The 18,220-nt window shown below is 37.7% G+C and overlaps 1 protein-coding gene across 1 annotated transcript in view; it reads left to right on the forward strand.

Moving 5' to 3' along the window:
• The window catches only part of LOC149959043 (DNA excision repair protein ERCC-6-like), a 47,546-nt gene that overhangs the window by 5,016 nt on the left and 24,310 nt on the right, over positions 1-18,220 (forward strand). The window contains exons 3-6 of the mRNA XM_090166392.1: positions 12,969-13,177; positions 14,064-14,189; positions 14,843-15,008; positions 15,912-16,037. Of these exons, the coding sequence (XP_090022518.1) occupies positions 12,969-13,177; positions 14,064-14,189; positions 14,843-15,008; positions 15,912-16,037 (627 nt within the window). The remainder of the gene's footprint in view (positions 1-12,968; positions 13,178-14,063; positions 14,190-14,842; positions 15,009-15,911; positions 16,038-18,220) is intronic.

The raw sequence follows: 18,220 nt of genomic DNA on the forward strand, positions 1-18,220 counted from the left end.
AACCTTCCCATGATACCCCTGATGTAAACAGTGAGCAACACAGGAGCAAATGGCAAAAATTTCAGCCTGGAATACACTAGTGTGTATCCCTAGACTTTCATAAAGCCAAAATTATTAGTAAGGCAATACATCCCCGCACCAGTGCCATAGTGTGTCTTAGACCCATCAGTGAACCAGACGATCTCTCCTCTGGTACCGAGGGTCAAGTGACTCCACTCCGCACGGCTAGGGAAGTTGACCTCAAAAGGTTTACTAAAGTGGAGTTTAGTAACCATCAGATCAGAGCCCATTGTTAAAATCGGCATCTGATTGGACATATCTCGGAAGAGCTTGGTGTGGCTATGCTCCCAATTATTAGCCTTCCACCAGCCATTTTGGTTAAGCCTATAGGCACCTAAAAGGGCAGCTTCCTCAATAAAAAGGTGGAGAGGAAGCATATTCAGGAGTATTTCCAGAGAAGCGCTTGGGGCTGTTCTCATGGCTCCTGTAATGCCGACACAAGCCAGCCTTTGCAGAGTGCGCAGATCAAACTGCACAGTCCTTAAAGTAACCCTTGGCCACCAGACCACAGCTGCATAAGACAGGATAGGTCTGATGATCATGGTGTACAGCCAGTACACAGTCCTGGGGCTTAAGCCCCAGGTCTTGCTAACTGCACTTCTAGTTCTCCAAAATAACATTTTGCCCCTCTTGACTATGTAGTCAAGGTGTGGTTTCCATGTTAGTTTGCTATCCAGGATGACCCCGAGGTACTTCACCTCGGTGCTCTCCACTAGGTCCTTTCCAAATAAGGAAATACCCTCAAACATACCTTTTATCCTTCTACGAGTAAAAGGAACCAAGACAGTTTTATTAGGATTAACCATGAGGTTGACCTCCCTGCACCAGCTCTCAACTGATGCTAGGGCCCTCCTCATTACGTCCTTCACTGTTGCTGGGAATTTCCCAGTAATGATGATAGCAATATCATCGGCGTAACCGAAACAGCGGCATCCTCCCCTGTTCAACCTCCGAACGAGTTCATCCACCACCAGGCACCACAGAAGGGGAGAAAGAACGCCCGCCTGTGGGCAACCACGACTGGTAGAGACCATAAGGGAGTCACCCAGCAAGGAGGATATCACTTTTCGGTCAGTTAACATAGATTTGATCCAAAGGCACAATGTGTCATTGATACCAAACCTTTTCGCAGCCTTAAGTATAACTGCGCTGGAGACCTTATCAAAGGCTCCCTCAATATCAAGAAAAACTGCTAACGCAATTTCCTTGTGCTCAATTGCTTTTTCCAGGCAGCTGCTGATACCATGCAGGGCGGTCTCAGTAGACCAGCCCTTCTGGTAAGCATGCTGCGCAGTCGACAGAGGAGAGTTGCAAAGAACCTCCTCCCTAATGTAATTGTCCACCATTTTCTCCAGAATTTTTAGGAGAAAAGAGGTAAGACTAATTGGCCTAAATGCCTTAGCTTCCAGGTAATCAGATTTACCAGGCTTAGGTATGAAGATCGCTTGAGAAAGCTTCCAGGTGCTAGGTAAATGCCCTAGAGCAATACAAGCCCTGTAGATTCTCAGCAGCATAGGGCATAGAATATCAATGCCCTTCTGTAAGAGGATAGGAAAAATCCCATCCGGTCCCGGGGACTTATAGGGTTTAAATGACTTTACAGCCCATATAAGTCTGGAATGCGTGGCGACCTTATTCGCCACTGCCCAATCTTCCCTTTTGGTTCGATTGATCCTCAAAGGGCGATTGTCAGTGTTACCATTGCTAGTGAGCTTAGAGTCCGGAAAGTGTACATCTAACATATGTGTCAGAGTGTCCTTACCGGACGTGGAAAAACTACCATCTTTCAACTTAATGGTGTCAAGATGCTTAGTATTATCGTGTGCCAAAATTTTCATTAATTTGGCCGTACTGGGAACATCCGCTATGTTCTCACAGAAGTATCTCCATGAAGCCTTCTTGGCATCGCGGATAGACTTGTGGTAGGTGGTGAGGGTGCGTTTATAGGCATCCCAATCACCCCCCTACTTTGCCCTATTAAAGAGCCTACGAGTTTCCTTGCGCAGCCTGCCAATCTCGTTGTTCCACTAGCCTTGGCTGGTTGGCAGGCTTTGCATCGTCGTATGGTAGGTATGCCGATGCCATAGTAACCTCCCCACCTTCCGTGATGAGCTTTACCGTGGCAATATCCCTGGAGGTGTGCACTGAGAGCGGAAGGGCATGAATGCCCTTGCGTGTCAGTGCACAAGCCCTCGGTGTAGCAGAGTTATAATCATAGAATATATTACCTGCATTTTTGATACCAAGTATCTTTCCATTGGCAGTCCATGGCTCCTGTATGAGAGCGACGTCGAAGCTCTCCTTTGCGAACCTCCTGCAGAGAACTGCAGTGGCTGCCTTGCAGTGGTGCAAATTAATTTGCAGCACCTTTACACTCATCTTGGTTTAAGGTGAGCTCGGTTGCAGGCCTTAGATGTCTATTCAGACACAGTGGTGGTTGTGTTTGTGGAAACCCCAACACACCCACTGGTCTGACTTACATCCCTAGCCTGCCCCCCTGTTGCACCCTCCAGTGGTACAACCTCTTTGATCTCGTCGGTGTCCGACAAAGCAAAGGCCTTTAGCTCCTCCACGAGATTATCTTCCATTGGAATGTCCTCTCCGGAGTCCCCGCCAGCCAGAGCCTCATCATCCATCCTTGAGATCTCCAAGGCAGAGGGTTCGACTGATCCACCCTCCTTTACAGGATCCACCGGAGCTGTCGGGTCAGGTTCATGAAGTATCTTAAAGATACCACTGTCCAGACCCGTTAAGGCTCGGTGTCCTGCCTCCTTGATAGCCTTAACCGACTCTCCATCCACCTGGAAGATCCAGTGGATGGCAGTCGGCTCATTGGCTTTATTTACGACCTTCCAACATTGCGTATTTAGCGCGTTGTTGTAGGTCCTGAGTCTACGAAGGAGGACATTGCCATCCTTGGTGTAGACGTCCTTGGTGCGGAAGGCTACCTTGAAAGGTTTCGGTAGGTCGACGGCCTTCATTACTGAAAGCCGTGACCCCCTTCAAGAACTGTTGTATTATGTGTCTCAGGTAGTTCATCTGTTTCCTCTTCGGAAAAACCATCCACTTTGACCTGCGCTTTTACAGTATAGAAGTGTTCGTCAGACAATAATGCTTCAAACCCAAAATCCCCATTTGGAAAAAAGGTAGTACATTGTGACTTCTCTATTATAACTTTATAACCGGCTTGGTCAAGTAGTCTACCAGAAATCAGATTTCGGCGCATGCCGGGCGTATATATAACTCCCATCAGCCTGAATACATTTCCACCTTTATCTTTCATCTTTAACCAAATATCGCCACTACCTTCGACCTTTGATATTCCTTCCCCTACGGTGGCTTCAGTGTTCCTTGGCGAGTAACTGGAAAACCATTCTCTGCGGTTACAGAAGTGGTGAGTTGCTGCTGAGTCTATAATCCAGTCATCAGCGTTGGTAGTTGTAGATGACAAAAAAGCGGAAGTAATAAACGCTCCTCTTATTGGCTTCTTGTCTTTAATTATCGCTTTGGTTTTCCCATCTTTGTCTTTTGATCGGTGTGCTACTTTGTCTTTATTGCGACAGTCAGATGCACGATGCCCCCATATATTGCATATGGAACATCGGACATTATACCTCCCAGTATTCGACCTTGTTGTACCTCGAGATTTCCCAACTTGAGCTGTATATGCATTTGCAGTTTGACCATCAGACGTTTCATTCATGGTTTGACGTCCATGCTCGGCGATAAGTTGATTTTTGATAATTGTCGGAGTCAGCGTCATATATCACTGACACCAGGCTTTGGTAGGATTCTGGTAAGGAACCAATCAGTTGGTAGGATATTTCCTTTTCGGCCACTGTTTCTCCAGCTTCGTCCAATTGTCTCTTGGCATAATAAACCCTTCCTATAAAAGCTGGCATACCTTCACCATCCTGGTAAGTGAGGTTATAAAATTGTTTACGCAGCATCCCGATACGTGCCCGTGTAATTGGCTCAAATGCATCTCGTAATGCTTTCCATATCCCATCTGGTGTAGTCTGACCCTCAATCAAACTTCTTATATCAGCTGATAATCCTAATGCTAGGTTGGAATAGGCCTTGGAATGTCTATCTGCATATCGACGTTTGACGTCATCAGCGGCTGTGCTTGCAGGTGGAACTTCTGTTCCATCTATTATTCCCCATAGGCCTTGGCTCCTTAGAACCATTTCCATTTCAAACCGCCAGCTTCTATAATTGTTGGAAGTCAATTTGGTAACTTGCCCTAGCATGGTTAACCCTCCTTCTGCCATAGTAATAATTGCACTTGGTCTTGTATGCGTGTATACAAAAAGGCCTTGGCTGTCGTCTTGTTTCCTTTACTTCACTTTTGATATCCCCAGCAGAGATGCCATTTGTTGCAATTGACGTTAAGCGAAATAAAAACGAATGATTTAACTATTACAAAATAAAGGGTTTAATAATATACTTCAAGTTAAAACTGGTTATACATAGATATAAACATTACTGATGTTTTAGAGAGGCATAGTGAGAGCGTGAGTTATCTTACTCATCTAAAAGTAAAACCAAAACTAAAAAACAATATTGGGTCACATGACCAATGACGTCATGCGCCATACGTAGTTATATTAAAGGGCATATGACACCTGTTATCTTTTACAGTTGGCCAGCATGAAGGGTTTCCCCTCCACCTGTTACTCCCTTCCACCACGAAGAGGTACAAGGTTGCAGTTTATGGAAGGGAACGATTATTCATGGTTAACTCCCAACTGGAAAGATCTATTTTCTACCGAAACCTATTTCACTTTTCCACTAAATATTACTTGAAAACATTTAGTCTTATGCTTTTGGTGTTGAAATTATCAATCCGGAAAATGTCAATGTAATTAATATCGTGAATAATTTCAGTAGTAGATTTTATAAAATAAAAGTGGTCTTGCCCAACTTATTAAAATATTGCTCTTACCTTAGTATTTTCTTAACACGGGTGATTTTCAAGCTCGCTAGGAAAAGCTATGTTCCTCGCTACTGTAGCGCCTGCTCGTAGTTCTTTAAAAGCAAGAGATTGGTGGAATAATAATACTTTATTGTCAGGATAGAGAAAGTGAAATACACTTATTGGGCTCTTGAGTTCGCACTTATATTACGTACACCAAGCATTCAAAAACAATATTAACAAAAAACAAAATAATACAAAATAAGATAACCAACAGAAGACAGAGATAGATAAAAAAGGGGGAAAGGGGTTGATGAGACGGGAAATAATACGGATAATAAGAAAACTAAGCGGAACCAGAAATACATGAACCGAAATTATCAGCGACCTATCCCGCTTATACTAAAGGCGTTTTCCCCGTCTCCCCCTCTCTTTACTCGGTTGTAGTCCTCCCCTCCGCGGAATGCAATCCTCTACGGGGCCGTGGTACAGATTTGAATACTCACCCTGGTGGCCGCCGTGAGAAACTTTAAAAAAACACGGACTAAAAAAATACTTAAAAAGTACCTTTTTCAGTCAGTGTAAAGAATTACAGCTACCATTATATCAGATATCAATTTAGTTAAAAAAAACCTGCTTTCTTTACGCAACAAACGGGCGGTTAAGGTTTTTTAAATATCCTATCAATTTATCACGTATTCTTAAGTTTTCTTCCATTATTTAAAAAGTTAAACTACTTTCCAACTGCATACTAAATGATACTACAACTTCACAATCTATCAACTAGTAAGCCTAGGTTCGCAGACTATAATACGTTCGATAATTTGACCTTCGTTCAACTGGAACTATTTCATTTTTCACTCACTAGATGGCATAATACTCTACCCGGCATGCACTCAAAAATATACCTTGGCCGCGGGTGGGTTGAAATATTTGAATGCTTCCTTGTCACCCTCCCCTAGCGCTGCGGGAAAACGCCTCAGAATAAAAAAGCAGTCGCTGATAATTTCGGTTCATGTATTTCTGGCGGAACAGTATAAAAATTATGTACAGACAAGAACAGGTGAATTTAGGAAGCTAAAGAGATTAAGCGGTAAATAATACAACAGACTATATAATAATATAAAACTAATTCAGATATTTACAAGGGGGAAATGGGGAATAACTAGAAGGTCCAGCCCCGAAACTTGTCCAAACGTGATTTAAAAGAACCAACCGAGGATTTAGTTTTGACGGCAGAGGGGAGCTCATTCCAGTGGTTAATAATACCTTTAGTTAAAAAGACCCGTCTGGATAAACAGCTGTACCTGATTTTGTACAGGGTTGATGCTTTTCGACCAGACCACTTAATTCTAAAGAACTGGTCGGCCATCAAGTCATAGAAACCATGGACAATCTTAAAAGTTTCAATGAGGTCAGTTCGAAGGCGGCGATCAGAAAGGGACAAAAGGCCCAGGGCTTAAGGCGGTTAGGATAAGGGAGGGTACGCAAACCCGGGACAAGTTTCGTGGCTTTCCTCGGCACCTGTTCCAATCTTTCAACGCCTTTAACAAGGTGAGGAGACCAAATGCTCGAGCAATAGTCGATGAGGACGGACATAAGCACTATACAAAATCTTAAACGATTTAGCATTAAAAAAAGAGAAAGAGCGCCTTAATAGATAAAGGGCTCTCATTCCCCGGGCAGAAGCAGCTTTGCTGAGAGTGTCCCCCAACATTCTGCCTGAGAGCATCACCCCCAAATCACAAATGATATTTTGAGATTCGATTAGTCTGCCACCAAGACGATACTGGAAGAGGGGGTTGTTACCCCTCAATGCAGACCAGAGGTTCTCTAAAATGTGGCAACATAATTTCAGTGTAGATAGCAAGAATACGGTTTTTGAAAAAAAAAACTAATAGTAGTTTCTGCAAATTCTGTCACTAAGATTAACAATGAAATTAATAGACTGCTGGGGTACTTAAGACCACCATTGTCTTGAGCTTTAATCAGTTTAAGCAAGGGGGCATTTGAAACCGGCTGGTTAAGTTTGTCTAAACAGTCATAACATTCTTAATGTTCCTCTGCGACTCTTGAAATGTATCCCCCAATTAACGCAACTGTACAGTTCTTCATAGTTGGATAAAAAGTATCTGTAATTGAAAAGTGGAAACGCTTTAGAATATTATCTGTGATATTTCAGTAAACATTATCTGCGATATTACCTTTTCCAGACAGTTTTCCCATATCATGTAAAAGTTTCCAATGGTACGTCATTAAACAAGATTTCATTTCTTCTGTCATAATTAGTAGTTTATCCTCTTTTGAAATTATGAGACTTTCCTGTGATCTCTTTTCTAAGGTTTCAGAAAATTTCAGTAACATTTCCACGACTTGTATTCGAATACGTGGAAGCTTTTAAAATTCCTATTTTTAGGGCGTGCTCAAGCCCCAAGGTGCAGGATCTTGCGTCCATTTGGTCATTTAAACCGCCGCTCCTTCTCAGGAGGCTGAAACTTTCTTCGATAGCATCACTGGACAATTTTGGAGTTAACACAATTTAGAATCAAATTTCCAACAAATGTTTTGTCAACGCAACTGTAGATTTTGTGTTTAAGGTTAATGCATCATGCGTTTCATCAGTAAATCTTTCAGTTTTCAATAACGCGTTGCTTTGAATCATATCAATGAATGGAAGGAAGTCATTTTCCAACCAATCAAGCCGTTCATCATCAATACTCAAAAAATGGTAATTTATTTTCATTTCTCGTCTGAATTAAAAGACACACACAACAACAGGTTCACCAAAACCATAATAGAACTGAAACTAGCAGACGACGCGATAAAGAATGAGCACAGTGTAACCGATATTCAGTCAAGGGAAAACCGAATTGGCTTCAATCGAAATAAAATTACCTTATTTCAATAAATAAAGTCTTTCTTTGGGGGCCGAAAAGAATTACAACGTGAGGTTAGCTTATCTTAAACTATCAACGGATGCTTATTACATAGTCGAAAAAACAGTGGCAAAAATAACAATTAACATTACCAGAGAGGAGAGAGCCATTTTGATTGCAGTTGAGATCAGGCTTGTGATAACTAGTGGCAAAAAAATATCCTACAGAAAAGGAACAGTGCTGCCAAGGAAAGTCTGGCGAGCTACTCCGGCAGACTGCCGACTGACCGTTGAGTCAAGACGCCAAAAACATACGCGAAACTTGCCGGTTCGGACTAGAGCTTAAATAGAGGAGACCCCCTGGGTTCCCTGGCGGATCTCGCCTCTCTGGCGCCATCTCTCTAGAGTGGCAATAAATAAAATATACAACTAATAATGTAGGAATAGGAGTGTCAGGCTGTCCTAGTGGCAAAAGCCACTACCAAAAAATAAGTTGGATTTTAGTTGGTATACACATTTTAGTTGACGTTAAGTTGGTTTTAAGTAGGCTCAAGTGGTCAGAATATTTCAATAAACAAGTTAAAGGGGTAATAAGTTGTTATTAAGTTGATCTGAAAATACTTTTTTCTTTAATTAGTTGGTTTTTAGTGGTCAGAAAATTACATATTATTTGTAAGTTGGTTTTAAGTACGTTTTAAGTTGGTATTTAGTTTGTTTTAAGTTGGTTTTTCCCATTTAATTAGCCTTACAATCTTTAATGAAATGTCCTGGTTTTCCACATTTAAAACAATTTCTACTTAATCTGTTTGCTTGAGAAAATCCTCTTTTTCTTCAATCATGAGAAACTGTTGAACTAAAACCACTTGTGGTTTCAGACATATTTTCTTTCGTATTCTGCAACTAGCATTGCCTTAACTTTTAAAGGGGTAAAGTTCGTATCATCCAACATTTAAGCAGTACTAACAACATTCTCGTACTCTTTTGGTAAATGACTAATCATTTGGTATGCTAAGTCGTCATCTGGCACCACTTTTCCAGCTAGTTTAAGCTGTTCATAAACATGCTTTAATCATGCTAAATATACAGACATGGATTCTGGTGGAGTGAACCTTATTCCTTGAAACGCTTCTCGTAATGTTCCAATCCATATTCCATGCTTCTGACACAGTATCATAGCCATCCAGGATTTTCTGATGGAGAGTGTCAACTAGGAGCAACAAACACAAGGAGAACGCAGCTAGCCTTTAAACACGCTAACGAAGGCTTGTGTACGAATTTCATTGGACGAGCGTCACAAGCCTTTACGCTGAACTTTTACGGGCGGGGGGAGATAAATTCCGAATTTTCCCCTTTCAACGGCAGCAGGCGCTAAAGCGTCTAGCCAATGAAAAACGTACGCAAGAAAATCCACGACTTTTGACGGGTTGCGTTCTTCTTGTGTGGGGTGTTGTGTTTGTTGCTCCTAGGTGTCAACTCCCATAGCTATCTTGCTTAGGGCTCTCTGCTTTTGAGTATTATATCTTTCAATTTGTTTAGCTGTTGTTCCTACTATTGTAGGTTAAACATCTGTTCCATCTATTATTCCCCACAAACCTTCATAGAGTAGTGCATTCTTCATGTAAAACTTCCAGTCCATATAAATATCTTCATTAAGTTTCTAAAATGTAAAAGAGGCAATGGAGTTACTATCTCCAGAGTTACTTGCCATTGTTCTTGTTCCTTTGTTCTGTATATTATATATCTAGTGTATCTTCTAGAACTTCCTGAAGTCATTAAGCCTTGTAAACCACGCTCTTGCTAACATTTGTAGAATATCTTGGATCACTTACAATGACTTAATGCACAAAACAATTTATTTGTTCATATTATAATGTATTTACATATTAAATATTGTGAGTATAAAATGCATTAACACTAACAAGGAGACGACCCGAGGTGTAACACACCGATTTTGTTCAAACTCGGGGGTTTGGTAGACCTTCATGTAACTTGAAACACCCTAAAGGGAAAAGTCTCCATAGGCAACCATTTTGCCATGGCAACCAAAAATGTTTTTGGCAACACAAAATGGAAATTTTCCCATAGAAAATAACATGGGAATCTGACCAATATTAAAATTTAATTTTTGAAAATGCTAAAGAAAATATTGAAAAAGTTCGAAGTTGATTAAAATCTTTACAGGGGTACCCTTACATTTGGTCAGATTCCCATGTTATATTCAATAGGAGAATTTCCATTTTGTATTGTCAAAAACATTTTTGGTTGCCATGGCAAAATGGTTGCCTATGGAGACATCCCTTAAGGGTGTTTCAAGTTACATTAAGGTCTACCAAACCCCCGAGTTTGAACCAAATCGGTGCGTTACACCTCGGGTCGTCTCCTTGTAAGTTTAACAAAAGACACCCATAACAACAGGTTCACCAAAACCATAATAGAACTGAAACTAAAAGTTGTTTCATTTTCTTTAGCAGACGACGCGATAAAGAATTAGCACAGTACATAAGGATTATATTTCTAACATTTATGCATAAAATTAATCCCTGTGAAGGGAAAGTGTTCAAAGCCAAACCAAAATTTGGCTACTTTTCTGAAATCTGTTCTACTTAATACCAAAAATGACTATAGCTTCGGTTCTATTAATGTAGGGATGTGTTCTATGGCTCATTTTGAAGGCAAAAACCATGGTATCTCGTTTAAAATCCATTTTGGAAAAAATTAATATTTAAAAAAATATATTTTCTTAATAGGTGGGAAAAACCGCGGAAAAACTAGTTTTTTTTTCATCCGGTTTTTTCCACCCTTGGCAAAATCGTGCCAACCCTACTACACACTCTTTCATAAAACACTCTTCTGTTGGTTCGACACAAACAATGCTTTCAAGACGGATTTTGGAAGTTTTTAACTGGCAAACTTGAACCTTTGTAAGTTCCCCAAGCCTGACACATTTTATCTTAAGCTTTACATTCTCATGATACCTGCAAATGCAATTTAAGTGTTTACCTGAGGAAGTGGCTGCCAGAATGCAGTTTTGCGGTCAAAGTTCAGTGAACTTAGTGAAATAGATTTTAATTTCACCATACATTTTCTTGAACATCTGATAGAGCTTTCTTAAGTTACATAATATCAACGTTATCTGTTTGTGAACCTTTTGGCCAAATTTTCTTACACTTCTGAAATCTTTCTATCCTGGTAGAGTTCTACCACTGCTTTCTTAATTTTCATAAAATGTTTTGGCAATAGCTACTACATTGGGAGATAGGCTTTTTGCTGGTTTAGTATTTGGTGTACTTAAGACACCCTTTTCTTCTACCACCTTCTTGCTCCGTCGTATCATATAACTACTGGCTCCAAATTCTTGTTGGGTTTTATTTACATTCCAGGTTTTTGGTAAAACTGAGAGTAATTTCATTTGTCACTTTTTTTTTCCAATGCGTGGGATTTGATTTTTAGTGCTGAATCATCTCATATGAAAACGTCTTTCCTTGCCTTTTTGATTGTTGGTATCTGTAGGGAACTAAAAATTGATTCCCAATCGCCTTTTTTGGAGTTTAGCATTACAATATCATCCTGAGTAGAAACTGTTTTCTTGTGAATCTGTGATCGAGCTTGGAGTTTCAGAACCTCTACATTCTATGCCAGTTTCCAGTATCATATTATGATTTAGAAATCAATGTAATGCAGTTTGTGCATAGTTTCATCCCGGGTAGTGGGTATATACTTCCAGTTGAAGATGTTTTGTCTTATAGTAAAGGTCCACCGTTACCGATCTAAAATTTTCCTTAATATTTCTTTTGTGTTTTCGCTGTGGGTTGCAACATGAACGTTGCCTTTGTTGATAAAAATACATACGAATTTGGATAAAGTTGACAAATATTGAACCACCTTTATTTCCACTTCTGATGCTGATCAGGAAAACTTCTAGGCCTTCTGTAAAATCTTAATTCGTTTTGTAATTTTTAACTGCTTTATCCCATTCCGTTTCATTAAAACAATTTTCACTGTTAACTTCACTAAAATAGCATTTTCTAGTAACCATTATGGATCAAACATTTTCTACTCCTTCGGAGTTGTTTCACCTGATGATAAACTTCATTAAAACAGAAAAAGCTCGAGTATATAGTGATACCTAGTGAGGGAAACTGAATCTTGAATTAATATATTTAAAAAAATGTAAATGGTTAAACTTTAACCGTAATCTCACATAAAATGAAATAATTACGTAAAACTTTTTATAAATCATAATTAACCAACAGAGGTCTACAAAATTAAAAATATTAACTACTGCAACGGGAGGTTGCAGCTCCTTATGTTTTCACATACATTAGTAAGATTTAAAATTTGTGCGTTCGCGCCGAAATTTCACCTTCCGCCAGATGGCGAAAATTTATCTTTTTTAGCGCAAACCGAGTGGAGTCGCATTTTGTTTTTTTTTAAATCTTATCAGTGTGAAGGTTGAAACGTGGCGACGAGTGTAAAGATTTCTGGATAGTTTTCAGCTGAATATATTTTCACCAATTATTAAAACTAGTAATGGATATTTATTGTCTCAATAATTAAAATTCTATATAGTCATGGAAAGGTGTTGGGAAAAGGTATGAGTTTAATAATTATGATTAAAAATACAGACCGGCGATAGGCCTATGTGAGTGACAAATTTGTAATCGGATAGAACAAGACAAGAGTCAGTCGAGGTACTGTCCGGTTACACTACATAAAATTTTGATTAACAGAGAATTTGAGAAAGTGGTCAAAATCGGTAGTGGTTGGGGGTTTAGTAAATTGCTTGTAACTTGGTTACCAGTCAAATATAGAAGAAAATCTTTATACACAGTACATATGAGGACCAGGTAAGTTAATATAAGTTAAACAAGCAAGTGATTTTCAAATTTGAAATTTAAAAAAAAAATTTGAAAATATTATTTTTTTAAATTGTTTTGAAACCAGATACTAAGGTTTTTGTCACATCTCTATCATTAATAGAACCAAAGCTATAGTCATTTTTGGTGTTAAGTACAACAGATTTCATAAAAGTATCAAAACCGCCATGTTTATATTAATTTTATGCATAACTTCACTTTTCTACATCTTTTTACTAAAATAATGGTTTTTTTTTAGGATTTCATTGTTGAAAATGAAATGAATGAGTCCGATGAAGAAGATGATCACACTGAAAATGACAACAGCCCAACTAAAGCTATTGGGGATGGTTACAATCTTGACAGAGCTCTAGCTCAGAAGTTGTATCCTTATCAGATTGATGGAATTCTCTGGATGTGGAAATTGTACAAATCAAATAAAGGTGGAATTTTAGGAGATGATATGGGGTATGTAGTGGTTTAACCAAATATAGGGGAACTACAAGGTCACATACTCCAGAGCTACCTATCCTTTTAATTTAGGAATTGGGATTCAACTGGCAGACACTTAAGGCTAGAAACTCTCGTTCCCTCTAAGTCAGCCCGGATTTTATTTTTGAATAATCTCAATATCTGTGAAGAGTGTTGTAGAGCTGGACAAATTTATGGGTGTATTTCTCCGTTTTCTCTCATCAGACAAGTGTCGGAGAGTTCTGATATTTTTTCCCTATCGTGTTTAATGGACCCTTTAACTTCCTGAGTATTGCATTATAGATAGTTTTTACTTTAATAAATGTTACTTTTGACATATCTTCTATTTGATTAAAAACCATTTTATGAAAGATTTTAGTCTGGGATGGAGAGGAAAACCCAAAAAAAAATAATTTAGTGAAGTCCAGGTTAATTAAATACAGTAGATTTTTGTAGGTTCTCTACGGAAAAATGGACATTTTATTTTCAAAAGTAGGAGTAGCTTGATGATTTGGGCCTATAAGCAGTGGTTTTGGGTATAAGCCTAAATGATTATTGCCTCATTTTTTTTTGGATTTACAATTTTCAAATAATTTATTAATATATTGATGCAAGGGAAGGAATTTTAATGAAAGTAACTCTGACCCCGACTGTATTTCTTCCCCTGTCTCTCCCCTGGTGGTATTTCATCCTCGGGTCAAAGCTTATGTCTTCATTAGTCTCTAATTAATAGCAGCACTTAATTAAGGTCATTGGGTTCTAAGCATTGAATTTTTTGTAATATAGTGTTTAACCCTAGTTAAAGCAGTGGTAGCTGTGTATGTGACTATAGCCTTAGCATTTTTGATGCATACTCTATTTCTTACAGTTATTGATATTTCAGACTTGGAAAAACTGTTCAAGTTATTGCATTTCTTTCTGGGTTAATGGAATCTAATCAAATAAAAACAGCTCTGATTGTCATGCCTGTATCTCTTATCCATAATTGGCAAGAAGAAATTTCAAAATGGTATTATAAAGTTTTATTTGTGATACTTCGATCGTTAGGTTGCTTTTTCTTGACTTGCCATGTTTATTTAAATAAATTATCAAGCTCTAAATAAGTCTGTAACGTGTTTCAGGGTGTTTAGTATACTGTTAAAGAGGGTAATGTGGGCCTAGTGGCATCAATTTCCATGTACATGTTAATTACTGACGATGTTTTGAAACTCAAACTTGGAGGGGGTGAGTAAACGAGTCTGGAATACTTCACTGATACACTCTCCAACTATGGTCAGTGCTTAAAAAAGAATAAGGGGATTGTGCTTCTGACCTGTATTGGAAAAGTCTCCTTCGAAATACTTAGGGTGGAATTCTAATATTTTTTAACCACAAAATTGCCAAAACTGTTATCACTAATATTTTACTAAATTAAACTTTTGGGGACAAATTTGTCGTATTTACCATATTCATTAATGATCTATATACCCCGAGTTAGTCTTTACCAAATATTTGACTTATCCTAAACAGTGTGTTCCTACTAAAAGTATATCAAAGTACACATTTCCTTTTTTGCATTTTCCAAAAGGGATTTAAATCATGGAACATAAAAACTTATTTTGTTGTACCTTACTGTTCGTAAGACTTAAATGGTATTCTTACAATTTATAATTTTGATTTTAGGTCCAACGGATTGAAAGTAGCTGCTTATCATGGTAGTTCACTTAGGGAGAAAGAAAATAAACTTTACAAAATTCAAAGAAGTGGTGGATTGCTTCTAACCAGTTATGGTACCTTGGTGACATCTTATGACAAGTTATCATTGTTTGCAGGAAAGAAATTCACTTGGGTAATATATTTTATTTAAAGCTAAAAATCTTTGTGATAATTTGTTTTACCTTTTTTTTATGGTTCAGATAAGTCTACAATTTAATTTAGTTAATCTCCTTTACTTCTTTTATCATCTATAGACTATTCAAAGGGTTGGCAATTTTATTTAAAATTTCAACGTTTAATATAATTTAGTATCATAATTTAATTACCTAAAACAAACGTTTTAATTTTTTAAAGAATTAATCTATATAGAGATTAATTCAATTTAAGCTAGTAATTATATAGACGTTTTTATTTTTTAAAACCTATTTTGGTACTTTACAAAAATATGGCTTAATCCCCACCCCCAGGTAGAATCCAGTGCAACATTAGGGGGGATACAGGAAAGATAATATTTAAACCTAAATTATAGCAGTTGGCAGGTTTTTTTCTTTTTTAAAAATATAATAAATATTGATTTAAATCAGCCAACCCTGTCTATTCCATAAACGATATTTATTTACTTATACTTAGGAAGAATAAGTATGTTGAGCCTATTTTCTATCAAATAAGTCATATTTTGTTCCTTAAAACTTACTTCCAATTTGATTGAAGCACATATATGCTACTGAGGTTATTCCTTTTCCCTCTTGTGTTGATGGGGGAAAGGTACAAAGTAGAACATGAGACCCATGGACTGTCTCAACTAAGTATAAATACCAGATAAATAATATTACCCTAATTGATCCAATCTCAGAAATTTTTTTTTGAGAGTGATAGTACTTTTTGATGTGTGGGTCTATCAAGATTATTTACACGCTTTTTATGCCCTAAAATAGTGGTATTTTAACATGCAAAATGAGTTTTGCAGTTGTTCCAAAAGACGGCAGCTATGTCATTGCTCAGGACTAATATTAGTTGGTTTTTCTTTCTAATGTAGGATTATTTTATTTTGGATGAAGGACACAAAATTAAGAATCCAACTAAAACAAACAAAGCTGCTCATGAGATTCATGCCAGGCATAGATTAGTATTAACTGGCACTCCTATTCAAAATAATCTCAAGGTAATATTTTTATCATATGGATTGGTTTTTATTAAAATATAAAAAGCTATTCCAGTTGTTTTCTTAACATTTTGGCAAATGCTTAGTTATTTTAAAAATGCTTTAGTATAAAATATAACTTCCTATTGCCAAATTATGATCAATCATTGAATCAGAACCAAAATTATAGTTTCCTTTATAGCTTTGGGTTTCAATATATAAACATGTATCCAGCCAACTATTGATCCAAAAATACAACTTTTTTCCAATATTGTGCTTACCACTAAATAATATTGGTTTATGGTGTATAATAATATATAATATTAAGGAAATCATAAGTTATATAGTATCTGAGAGTCTTTCCATACCAGTCTCATATGCAGAGCTACTGGCAAGTGACTTATAAGTTAATGGCTTTGAGAGATTAGTAAATTGCAGCATTTATTATTAAGAAAAAATATCAATCTCCAGTGCTATTTTCAAACGAAAAACAAACAACTAAAGTATGCAGAACGAAGGAGGAAATTATAATGTTGCAAAGTGCAAGACCAATGCCCAAATTTATAATTTAAAATCTGGATCGGGCTACAACTAAAGAAGATGTTGCAGATCATCTGAAGAATATGGATGTGGAACTAAACCAAATTGAACAACAAAACACACTCAATAGTTGGACTAAATCACTAGAAATTTAAACTAAAAGAATTAATACCGACAGGATGATGGAAAAACAATTGGCCAAGAGGTGTAAGGATCAGCAGAAAGTTGGTAAACCCACCATGAGGTAGAGAAAAGCCAAGAGGAAGAGAACTGACTACCAATAGGAAACAGTAAAGAACAAGGCAAAAAGAAAAAAATGAATGAGAATATAACAATTGAATGTTTCGGGTATTCTTCAAAAGCTCGAAAGACATCAGAATCACCCAAGTTTTGGGTATCAGATTAAAAATACCCCCCCCCAAGGTTTAATATAATATCTCAGAAATTATAGGAAAGGAAAAAGAGGAGGATATATCCCTTACCAAAAATTAAGTGGTCTAGGAACTTGGTTTTAAGTTTGTATTTGGGACAAATACCAACTAAATACTAACTAAAACCACACATTAAACAACTTATTACCAACTAAAACCATACTGCCAACTTAATATCCACTTATTACCCCTTTAACTAGTTTATTGAAAAATGCTGACAACTCAAAACCAACTTAATACCAACTAAAATGTGTATACCAACTAAATACAAGCTAAAAGCCAACTTATTTTTTGGTAAGGGTAGGCCAGGGACTATGTATATACATCGAACAAAATATCCTCACTGAGCAGATTAAAGTAGACTGAAAATGAATTAGAAATTATATGGATTACCGTAATACTATCAAGGCCCCCTTAAGTTTGAACTGAAAAGAATTTAACGTTAGGCTAATGACTGGCCAAATTGTCTACATGAATCCATCTTGTGGTGAAAAACTGAAACTTATGCACAAATCCCCCAATGCATGCCACCGGATGCCAAGATTTAGTGAATGAATGAATGAATGAATGGTTTATTGGTTTGCGTACAATACGCGCCCTTTTATATCAGGGCGGCTCCGCTTAGGGGAGCACAACAACATAGAATTAAAACAATTACATTGAACTAAATATATATATATATATATATATATATATATATAGAAACACACAAGAGCAAAAAAAAGATATTATTGAGTCGCGGAACTTCTCTTCTGTTACACGAGTTTTTTGCCAATGCCATTTTGTTCAAAGGTGTTTGATGAGAGCGGGGTTCCATTCCTTTCCTGGTAGTCCGAGAAGGTCTTCAACGGGTAAATAACAAGTCTCCTCTCTCCAATCTTGGATTTCCTGGAAATCATCCAAAGCTGAGCAAGCCAATAAAACATGTTCTAAAGTTTCAACATCTTCACCGCATTTTACGCATCTTGTCGAAGATCCGAACAGCTGGCCACAATGTTCACCGGTTAATAAAGCACCTCTCCGAGCTTGAAAAAGAAGGCCACTGGGAAAGCTACCATCGTAACAGTCTTCAGCACTCTGTCTTGCTTTAGTTTTGTACACTTGAAGTGAGTGGTGACTCTCCACTTTTTTCAGCCAATTTATCTCCGCGTGCCGGTTAACATCTTGGTCGACGTAATAGTTCCACTGCACTTCTGATCGTGCCTCAGATCGTTGAGTTCCAACGCCATATGT

This window comes from Leiobunum rupestre, chromosome 2, assembly GCF_980474605.1.
Source record: "Leiobunum rupestre chromosome 2, qqLeiRupe1.1.hap1, whole genome shotgun sequence".
Taxonomy (NCBI): domain Eukaryota; kingdom Metazoa; phylum Arthropoda; class Arachnida; order Opiliones; family Sclerosomatidae; genus Leiobunum; species Leiobunum rupestre.